The 12,024-nt window shown below is 35.6% G+C and overlaps 1 protein-coding gene and 1 long non-coding RNA gene across 2 annotated transcripts in view; one reads left to right on the plus strand and one right to left on the minus strand.

Moving 5' to 3' along the window:
• LOC135847462 (uncharacterized protein K02A2.6-like) overlaps window positions 1–10,759 on the minus strand; it is a 66,777-nt gene extending 56,018 nt beyond the window's left edge. Inside the window, exon 1 of the mRNA XM_065366998.1 lies at window positions 5,682–10,759. Within this exon, the coding sequence (XP_065223070.1) occupies window positions 6,102–10,376 (4,275 nt within the window). The 5' untranslated portion in view covers window positions 10,377–10,759 and the 3' untranslated portion in view covers window positions 5,682–6,101. The remainder of the gene's footprint in view (window positions 1–5,681) is intronic.
• Window positions 1–12,024, plus strand: part of LOC135847613 (uncharacterized) — a 149,648-nt gene that overhangs the window by 109,606 nt on the left and 28,018 nt on the right. The gene's annotated exons all lie outside the window — the stretch shown is intronic.

Below are 12,024 nucleotides of genomic sequence, written 5' to 3' on the forward strand. Positions count from 1 at the left end.
AAAAAATTTTCAATTTTATTTTAGCTCGAATATTTATTCGATACACTGTTGGAGTTTCCGTGGTACGAAAGAAACGTGGAATTTCAAAAATTCTATCTGCTGTCACTTTGCCTCAATCAAAAATGTTATCCGATCACACTTTTTGGTTTATACGAAGTGAATTTGAAATTTTTCGCTGCAAATATGAATCGTTTGTACTCATTAGTAAATGTCTTAAGGCTAAAGTACAGATTGTAGACTATGTAATCTAAAATTTGTAATCAGTGGGTAATTACAACTCATGTATTTTTCAATTTTTCAAACGCATTAATAGATATTAGGTATACAGGTGTAGGTAGGTAGTGAAACAATTTTCTGCAAGTTGAAAATTTTGTATGTATGTACTAACATATAGCACACTTCGCACATACTGCATAAATCTGTACCTACGCAAAAGTACAAACCTACAAAAATATTCTATAAAAAATACATTATTAATCAAAAAGCATACGATATACCAACTTTTTCAATTTTTTAAAAATATGAATATTCCAGAAAAGAAGAAATCGAGACGCATAAATAATTGAATTGAATACTTGTGGCTATGGTGAGTGCCAGTATGTAATAAGGCCCCTTTATTTTAAGCGGATTTTTTAGGATTGGTATCTCATCTATTAATATCTTTTTGGTATGAATCCTATTCTTCCTGGTCAACTTTAACTGACCGAATGGCTTTGGAACTGTGGAACACTTGGGGCCATTATTACACAGGAAACGATTTTTGAATTATGTACCTATTTCAATTCTTTGTAAAGTACTGATGTATCCTGAAGTAGTTATGACCTCCCCACTATTATGTATATAATTTAATGAATTAAGTAATGTCCTAGTTATTTGTATAACATGTATCATGACCACTTCGAATTTTCGACAAGAAATTGTACCGTACCTACTTATGTATGTACTTAAATAACTTGATTATTAAAACAAAAATGATTGTTTTTTTTTGTATTTTTGGAGCGTTATGAAATTCTGAAGATGAGTTTTGCAAATATTTCAGGGTTTGTTTACAGCGCTCTTTTGGAACCTCACGCTGCGCTGTACTTCAATAAAAGATCCAAAAAAGTATAAATTTTTCAATTTTTAATTTTTTGAAAAATCAAACAGTCCATTGAAAATAGGATGAAATTTCCAACAATCGTCTAACTCAAGAGTGATGTCTTTTGAATCCAACTTTAAAACTCAAATAATTTCCAGCTAAACATTTCCGTCCAGAAAGAAATCACGAGAGGTCAGATTGGAGTGGACTTTCGATTTTCATCAACGAGTGCTGTTTTGGCGGTGAGCACGCGTAGTAAAGGAGAATCCAGGCAGTGACATTACTGTGGGCCTATAAATAGGCCACACACCATAACAGTTTTTCAAGTTTTTGAAAATTGCGACAAAGACCAAAAAATTAATTTTCACTGTATTCCAAAATATTTCTTCTGTTATACAAGAATCATATAGTACCCTACTCGTATTTCTGTGTTCTACGTAACTTTATCCAAAAATACGTAGACGATTTGAAATTTTTAAAATTCTCAGGCTCAGTAGAACTCAAGTCCCAAGTAGAGAACTGAGCATTCTGATGCTTTGGCATAGTTGTAAGTTGTAACAGACCCACGGCTCATTTTTAAGCAGCCCATACAGACCTTCCAAAGATTAATGAATGAGACTCGATGAAAATATAAAATAAAGATTTGAAAATTCCCAAAAATTGAACAAATACAACCTTGATCCGGCTGTGAAACAATTTCAAAAGAAAATTAGATAAAAATTTCCATTTTCAACGTTTTTTTCTTCTCATAAATTATTTCCACGCAGTGATCACTGATCAAAACAAAAATACAAAAAAAAGTAAAAATGCCAAAATAATACCAGCAAATATGTACATACTTAAAAGGTAAAAAATTCAAGTTTCTTCAGAATACCAGTAATTTTCAATAGCTTCTTGTGTTTGCAGAATATAAATGATACGTTTGCGAGGAACCCAGTCACGAAAATTTTTCATCCAGTGAATAATTCATACGAAACAACTTCCTCAAAAAAACCTTTTTAGTTCGCCAAATGTATGACGATAGAAGGATTTAAAAAATGGAGAGTGATTCTTCTCACAATCAAGTGAAATTATTTCGTAAATTATTATTCTACGGACTATTCATCTGCGGGCTGCCCACAGAAATCGACAAACGAGTAAAATGGTCGTATTATGCTTTCACATCGTTGATTTTCTTCTTCCTAATCCTGGGAAGTGTCATCACAGTCACAAATACTTCGGAAAACTTTTACAAGTTACAAGCGACAGTCCGTTTAATTCTAAACTTTTCCATTGCTTCGATATTTCTATACTTTCATACATATCGCTATCAGGTAGTACACGTTTTATCCAAGTTTGATCAAAATTCACCCAACTATATCGGCGACGAAGAAATGAACATGACGGCGAAGGAATTTCTAATTGCTATTAAGCGCGACGTAATTCTATTTATCGGAGTAATGGTAGCTGGTCAAGCTGCAGACATTCTAGGAAAAATTCAACAAGTACATTTGCATGACTTTTTTTATCTATATTCTTGCGGATTGGCAAACGATGAGCAACCCGCAATACAGCTTTGTCTTAAGAAAGAAAGCTTGGGCGAGCATGACCAGTTCAATTAAAGTATATTTTTCAATTTTTTGTGAATTTTTAAAAAATCAAATTTTGGCAAAAAATTTAAAAAAAATCAAAATTTCACCAAATTGACGTAGAAGGATGAAATTTGGGATATATCCTATTTTCGATCTGCCAAATCGATTGGAAACTATTTCAAACCGTTTTGAGCAGTTCTGAAGCCTCCAGCACATTTTTGAAACTTGAAGTATCCCACAAAATTTCATCAAATGAAGTTGGAAAGCCGAAAGATAATTTGGATAGATTTCGTGGCATTTTCAGAAAAACAGAAGTTTCTAAAAACCTGCTGGAGGCACCAAAACGGATTGAAACTGTCTGCGATCCACCTCAGAATAATGTCAAAAATGGGGTGTCTCTGTTTGGTAAAATTTTACGGAAATTTTAAGCATTGAAATATCTGCTGAAGACTCCAGTAATTTGCAAAAAGTCGCTGGAGGCTTCAGAACGACTTGAAATCTACTTGCAGTCGACTCTCTAGCGTATTGAAATTAGTTTACAGAATAAATTTTAGCTTTCCAACTGCTTTTGATGAAATTTTGTGGATATTTCAAGTTTCAAAAATCTGCTGGAGGCTCCAGAATTGCTCAAAATGGTTTGAAATAGTTTCTAATCGATTTGGCAGATCGAAAATCGGATATATCCCAAATTTCATTCTTCTACGTCAATTTGGTAAAATTTTGATTTTTTTTTATTTTTGGCCAAAATTTGATTTTTAAAAATTCACCAAAAATTGAAAAATACATTTCAACTGAGCTGGTCATGCTCATAGAAATTTGGCGTAGAATAATTTCAGTTCAATCACTTTTTCCCCTCCGACCCTTCATTTCGGCGATACAGCCGAAAAACGTAGATTGACAAAGGTTAATGACCTCTTGCAGGTATCGCAGACAAGTTGCAGAGCGCAACTTTGGTTAAAATATTTTCGAGTCTACTGTGAATCAAGTTCACGTTTTACATGGTCGATTTTCATTTTTTTTTTTCAATTTTCATTAAATTGACAACTTTACTTCCTCCTCAATAAGTGTGAAATCGCCATTTTGGGAAAAGCTGAACAGGTCATGCTGATGAGAAATTTAGCGTAAAACAATTTTTATTTGAACATTTTTCCTCTCGGGTCCCTAATTTTGGTGATACAGCCAAAAAACCTGTATCGGCAAAGGTTAATGACCTCTTGCGAGGGGGGGTAGCGGTCAAGTTGCGGGGTGCAACTTTTGATGGGTTGTTTTAGAGACCAATCTGAACAAATGATGTGAAATTCAGCTTTCTCCAATTTTTCCGAGGTTGGACTAAAAATTTTGCTAAAATGACTGTACTAATACGTACGTACACTAATCTGTTCACAATTTTACGACCCTGAAAAGGCAATGAAACTTGTTCATGAAAAATTTTCTGTGTAGTACTTAATTCTGCATTATGTAATTTTCCATCATTTCAATTCGTACTTAGAACAGCATTTTGAACGCTGAACTTTCAATTATAAAATATTACATAAAATTGTAAAATTTGAATTATGGCTTTAGCTCCAACGTACTTATCAATTATCTTTTGAAAAATTAGAATGCATAAAAACAAAATGTTCATAACGCAAATCGACGCATGATTATTGATTGATTAATAAAAGCAAACAAATTTTTTCTCATTTTTAACTCTTTTTTTTGCAGATAATTTATGCGGCTGCCACATTTTGTTTTTTTAGTAATTACCTACCAAAGGGAAAAAATAATAACCACCTACTGTAAATAACAAAAGCATTTTAGAATACGATTTGTACCACGCGTAAGTAATTTGAATTCACTCGAATTCTTTTTTCAACGAAAACCAGGCATATGATACATTAACGCAAACCATATCAAATTCGTGGATTGGAAAGCTCGCAGTAAAAACTCGAATCTCGGAGAAAAATTCGTATAAATTATGACCTTGTCGCGCTCAAACAAACGAGTAAAATTTACACTCGCATTTTTACATTACGGGCAAATTCTGTTCGGAAAACGGTTCTGCAACAACACGATAAGTTGGTTTTATCTAATAAGTTTATACGTGATCGCTTGTGTTCAGATTTTAGGCGGTATTATAACCATGGTCAACATTTCAAATACATTAGGCAAGCTGGAGGTTATTGCTCGAATGATTTCTAGCGCATACTGTATCACAGTTTTTCCATGTTCTTATCGTATATACGAAAAAAAACTCGACAAAGTTTTTTCTCAATTTTATGAGGATTCGCCATCGTATATGGGAGATGAAGCTATGATAATTACGGCCGAAAAGTTCACCAAGAATGTCAAATATTACTTGACAATTCACTGCGTAGCGATGGTTATGTGGATCGTAACTGAATTGTTTGCAGAAGAGCAGACTGACAAGGATTTTCGAGATTACATGTTACTGTTTTCATGCGTGTCAAAGGATAGGCAATCGATAAAGATGAAATTTTGCGTACAAAAAAATACTTACGAAAATTTCATCGTTAACATCATCGTGAACGGTATCCTTTTTCAATTTGTGAACGCCTTAAGCACGGTTTCGTGGCTACTTAAGCTACTGATAATTAATTATACCGAAGCGATGTTACAAAAATACGATGACATTTCGTCGAAGTGTGTGGAAAAAATACAGTCTATGCGTAAATCTGACACAACAGATGTTATCGAGTTTGCCACTGTGATGAATTATCAACAAAACATGTTCAAGTAAGTTGCCAAAATGTTGTCAATTCTAATTGCGAATTTACCAATAGAAAAAATTCTGAAAATTTTGAGCGATATATTTTACAGAAAAACTCAACTTATGATATCATTGTTGGGTGTTCCTGTGATGGCGCATGTTGCTACGATTTATTCCATTTGCATATTTTTGATACTCGCTGCAGCAAGTCAGGTGAAGTAGTAAAAATGTATAATTTTTAAAAAAATGAATATAAACTAAATTTCATATTGATTAATGTGTTATTCGAATCTGGTTAATTTAGAACTTTGAGTCCACAAACCTGAATCTAAGATTGCTTCCTGCTCTTGGATATGTTATTGGCGTACACTTTATATGGTGCCAGAATTTATGCATCATTGGTAATACGGTGTGGTGACTCAATAACGAACAACCGATTAACGAACGTCTGTATTTACACACGAATGTACAATGACTAACTATAGTCTCTAACTCTACATCTAACCTAACATCTAGTTCCATAACAATCTCCCCCTGCAAGAGAGAAAAAAAAAATTGAAAAATTTGAGTTGAAAACTTGAAATTTTGAAAGTTTTTTGATTTTAAAAAAAAGTTAAAAATATGATTAAAAATAGTTTGATTTCTAAAAAAAAATTACAATATTGAATATTGATTGAAATAACGAGTATGAATAAAAGTATTATGAATACGGATAATAGTATAGGAATAAAATAATGTAAAATTATCGAATATAATCGTTGAATCGCGCCGGAGGCGGCGCTTTCCTCGATGATCGGCGCACTGTTGGAGGCGCGCTTGGATCGGTACTTCCAGCTGATCGAGCTGGACAGGTTGCAGCGTCGCTGGTTGTAGGCATTTCAGCGGCGCTGGTATTAGGCGTTGTATTTTGATGCGGTGACTTCGGCACATCAAAGGACTGCGTTGGACCGAAAGTGACGGCTTTATTACCTTGTTCCCAGGCGGGTACGAGTTGATCGATATGCCTTTTTATTTGTCGTCCGGAGTTCTCCAGTGTAATTAAATAATGACGCGTTCCATACTTCTCAGCAACAACACCGCGTGCCCATACAAGTTTTTGATTAGTAAAAATACGAGCCTGAACTGTGTTGCCAACGTTGAATTGTCGAACTGACGGCGTTTTTTTATGGCTTGGCTCATGGTATGGAAAAAACGCATCTAGGCTAATTTTCAATTTACGGCCTAGGTATTGTTCTGCCGGGGAAAGACCGGAAGCGAGCGGCGTTGCATGATAACGGAGGGTGATTTGACGTAATTTTTCATGAATTGAAGTCGAATCAGCCTCTGACTGCATGGCAAGAAGTCTGCGTTTCCAAGTTTGTACACTGCGTTCAGCTAAACCATTGGTTTGTGGAAAATTTGGAGCAATAAATCTCTGGTGAATTCCATTTTTCTTGCAAAAATTTTGAAACAACTCAGATTTGAAAATTGTTGCATTATCTGAGACTAAACGAGTAGGAAAACCATGAGTAGTGAATATTTCTGTGAGAAGGTTGATTGTAATTTCAGAGGTAGGTGCTTCTTTTACTGCTCGGACTTCGGACCATTTGGACTTGGCATCAACACATACCAAAACGTAATATCCTAAAAATGGTCCGAGGTAATCCATGTGAACTCTTTCCCAATTCCGAGCTGGGGGGTCCCATGGATGAATTTTTTCTTTTGGCGGATTTCTCCGCAATTCGGCGCAATCGCTACATTTCTTTACGTAACGTTCGATATCAGCATCTATGCCCTTCCAATAAACATATCGGCGAGCCAATTGTTTCATACGAGTTGAACCCATGTGAGAGAAGTGTAGATCAGCGAGAACGTGACTTCTCAAGGACACTGGTACATATACACGGTCGTTTCTAAAAATTATGCCATCAGCTGTCGTATATTCGTAGTCCGAGTTATCGGTGAGCAGTTTTAGTAATAGCGGCTGTAGTTCTGGATCTTTTTGTGTTTCAGCTGCTATCGTTGCTGAGTTAACTATTTCGTTTGACAAATAAAAGATATTATCAGTGTAGATTTGGTCTGGTTCATTTCCGAGAATAAAATCATTGGTTGGCTCGGACATAACATTCACTGATAGATTTTCAACATAGCTGATTTGCGGATCAACTGGTGCCCGAGATAAACAGTCAACGTTTTGATTATCGATACCTTTCTTGAATTTTACATCGTAGTTAAACTGAGCGAGAAAACATGCGTACCTAATTAGCCTGGCTGACGTCATCTGTGGTATATTTTTATTTGATGCGAAAATTCTCGTCAGAGCTTCGTTGTCTGTAACCAGAGTGAATTTTTTTCCAAGTAGGTAATTGTAGAAGTAGGTCGTTGCAAAAATAATCGCGAGAGCCTCTCTATCAAGCTGAGAGTAATTTTTTTCTGCCGGAGTTAACGATCTTGAGGCATAAGCGATAGGCCGCTCCTCTCCATCACTGAAATGAGAGAGAACAGCTCCGACCCCAACTGGACTTGCGTCAGTGGTTAAAATTAATGGTTTCATTGGGTCAAAAGGTACAACAACACGATCACTGCATATTTCTTCTTTTAATTTGATGAATGCTGATTCACATTCTGAAGACCAGAAAAATTTAGCATTTTTCTTCAGCAGAGCTCTGAGTGGTGCAGTGAGGTTTGATAAATTTGGAATAAATCGATGGTAATACGTTATTAACCCAATGAACCTACGAATTTCATCAGCATCTTTTGGTCTAGGTAGATTTTTCACAGCCTCCATCTTTTCTGGTGATTTACCTATTTTCCCTTTTTCAATTACGAAACCGAGGTATGTTGTTTTTTCTTGAAGAAATTTGCACTTTTTCTTATTTAGATGAAGGTCATTTTTCTTCAGTGCTTCTAGACACTTACGGAGGTTTTCTAAACACTCCTCCAAGGATGACCCATATACGATTATGTCATCAAAGAAATTTGCAGTTCCGGGACAATTTAGCAATATTTCTTTCATTTTTCTGTTGAATTCAGATGGCGCAATTTTTACACCAGGACCCAAACGATTCATTCGATATGACCCACGATGTGTTACAATGGTTTGAATTATACTGGAGGCTTCATTTACACACATATGCATGTAAGCTTGATATAGGTCCAATTTACAAAAGTGCGTGGCGTTTACTAGCAGATCTAAAATTTCTTCAACCCTGGAAATTGGGTAACTGGCATCTACTAGCTGCACATTGACAGTGACCTTGTAATCGATACAGAGACGAACTTCGTTGTCTTGTTTTAAAACGACAACTAGAGGCGATCCCCAGTCTGAAGAGCTGACTGGAGTTATAATTCCTTGTTTTTCGAGTACATCTAGAGCGGCATCAACTTTTGAACGTAAAGCATAGGGAACAGTTCGCTCACGTAGCAGTTTAGGCGTTGCATTTTCACGGAGTTGTAGGTTTACGGCGAAATTCGGAATGCGACCTATTTTGGGTTCAAAAAGTTCAGAGTATTCTTCTAATATCGATGATAATTTTTCTTGTGGTGTAGCCTCAGATGTGTAAACTGGGTAATCAAAGGAATTTGATTTTTGCTGATCAAGGTCAAGTTCTTCAAGAGTAACCTTTAAGGTGCGAATCCATTCGCGGCCCATTAATGTAGCATGACCTGGAGGCACAATGTACAAATTTGAACGAGTTTTCCTATCTTTGTAGGAAACATCAACAGTAACATAACCTAGAGCTGGCGTTATGGCTCCGGAAAACGAACGAAAAGCGATTTTTGCTTCTTTGATTGGTGCTCGAATTCCCAATTTTTTGAATTCATCATCAGGTATCAACGAAAATTTAGCACCTGTGTCAACTTCCATTCTCTTCGATTTTCCATTGATACCTACTTCAATGAAATATTTATCATCAGTATTGACACTGTTTTCTTCAAGCTTATAAAGGTCAACGACATGATAATTGTCTACATACTGAGAATATGTTGCATAGTTTGTAGGCTCGGAGATTTTGACACTGGATTCATTTGATTTTGAATTTGACATGAGGGTGGTAATACACACCTTTGGGAGATGACCTGGCTTGTTGCATGACGTGCATTTTAATTTATTTCGATCAACAGTGCAATCTGATACAGAATGGTTATTTCTACCACAACGGAGACATAACCCATCAATTCCCAGCTTTTTATAATCGATTTTCGATCTACGTTTTGCTGGCGTATTACTTCGATAATGATTTTTCGAATAACCTCGACTGTGTGAACGATTTCGTTGTTTACTGTGATCATTATAACGATTCTGAGAACGGGAGTCGCGATTGAAAGCGCGAGATAATTTATTTACATCTGAGTTACCTGGTATTGTATTCGGAGTATTTTTGCTCAATTCTCTGCTCTCAATTCGCGAAGCTTCCAATGAAATTGCTTTTTCCACAATTTTATCATAATCATCAGAGTCTGTCTGGAGTACCTGTTCTTTAATCCATGGCTCTTTAATACCACGAACCACTTGAGCTGCTAAGAATAGTTTGGCACAGGATACCTGCTTTTTACACTCGCATTCAACAGTGAATTGACAATTTACCACCTTGTCCTGAAGCGAGGCAACGAATTCGGCAATATTTTGATTTTCTTTTTGCTGCGTTTCTAGAAAATAATGCCTTGATATGATGACACTTTGACGTGGAACCAATAGATCGTTGAACGAAGTTTTTAAATCAGCGTAAGATAGGTTCTGGATTGATTTATCAGGTCCCAAGAAAGCGGCAAGTTTATTATAATGGGTAGAACCAATTGAAGTACGTAATAATCCGGCTTTCTTTTCAACATCAGTGATGTTTTTTGTAGCTGTGTAGTCTTCGAAACGAGCGATGTAATTTGTGAACTTTTCTTTCTTTGAATCAAAAGCATCAAATTTTTCAGTGTTTTCTGGTGTCCGAGGAGTATTTCGACTTTGAGTTAAAGCTGCTTGCAAAATTGCTTGAAACTGAGTATTTTGTTCAGCTAAAATTCTCTGAAGTTCGTCTGCGTTCATGGTGCTGAGTTTGAAGGCTGAGATGTGTCTGAGTAGAGTGAAAATAGCTGAGTTGACTGAGTGAAAATAGCTGAGTGTGACTGTGATTATTGAAGGTAGCTGAGTAGAATGGTTGAAAAGGTAGGTAATGAAATTGGCACTTTTTTCACCATTTCACACGCGAAAATTTCTGTCATAAAAATCATTTATTCGCGATTTACCTATTTACGAATGATTTAATTAATTTTCGATAAAAAAAAATCATCCGAGAGCGCGAAATCGGTACATTTTAACGCGCACGATTACCGCGCAAAAAATTTTTTCCTCGTCGCCAATTGTGGTGACTCAATAACGAACAACCGATTAACGAACGTCTGTATTTACACACGAATGTACAATGACTAACTATAGTCTCTAACTCTACATCTAACCTAACATCTAGTTCCATAACATACGGTAAGACTTTCACTTACTGGATAGGTAGCTAAGGTAGGTGGTCCTGATAAGGCCATCTCAATTTTAAGCAAAGCTTTGGTATAGAGAGTCATTTCACGTAAATTCGACCAAAAAGTGGTAAGAAGAGTCGGCGACTTTTTTGAAATTTTTCCTGTGAAAAGACCTTCCGAACAGATGATCAATGGCGCAAATCGCAGTCCTCTAGACATTTTTTAAAGGCTGTTAGGGGGTGTCAAAGTTTTCAGTGAACTTGAAATATCATCCAATTCAGCAGTGGATTACTCGATAGTCGCGATACCTACCAAAATAGAACTTTTCCCAATAGTTAGCGGTTTTGAAAGGCTTTTTGGTGATATCATAAAAATCAGTGTTGCCACTTTTTTTCGTACGAAAAATTAGCTTGAAAAGTTTCAAAACGTAGTTTTCATTGGGATGGCGTTATTTGGTAAAGTCTATTTTAAAAAATTGAAAGTTTCCGAAAAAATGCGATTTTTTGATTTAAAACATGAAGAAAAGTTTTGATTGGTAAATTTCACCCATTTTATCTCTATTTTTACGTATCCGTTGAAAAATTTGCAAACCCCCTTCCACTCGGTGAGATGAACTCATCACAAAAAAATCAAAATTCGAAAAAATTCAATTTTCAATTGCAAATATCAAAAAAAGTTTAAATTTATTCACTTGTATTATTTTGACCTCTTTCTGACGTATAAATTAAACTCATAGCAAACAAATTGAAATTCGTTCATTTTTTCAATTCACTCAGAATTTTGATTTTTTTTCTGATGAGTTCATTTCATCGAGTAAAAGGATTTTTTTCAACTTTTTCAACGAATACGTAAAAATGGGGGTCAAATGGGTCAACTTCACCTATCAAAAGCTTTTTTCGCGTTTCAAAATCAAAAAATCACGTTTCTGCAATCTTTCAATATGAACATTGAATGGAAAATTAAGCTTTTCAAGGGCATTGTGCTTCAAAAAAAAACACAAAACATGTTAATACGGGTTTCAATTTGATTCGTGACTTCGGTGGCTCATTTTTCAAAAAAATCTAGGAGGGGAAGGTAAAAAAAACAGGAGAAGGTAAAGGGAACTGGGCCGATGCCCCTATTTCCGGAAATTTCAGGTCTGAAAAAGAAAAGCATAAAGGCTCGAATGAAGTGTGGGCAAAAGCTCTCAAAATTTTGTATTTCAAGAAGTACAAAAATATTAT

This window comes from Planococcus citri, chromosome 5 (assembly GCF_950023065.1).
Source record: "Planococcus citri chromosome 5, ihPlaCitr1.1, whole genome shotgun sequence".
Lineage (NCBI taxonomy): Eukaryota > Metazoa > Arthropoda > Insecta > Hemiptera > Pseudococcidae > Planococcus > Planococcus citri.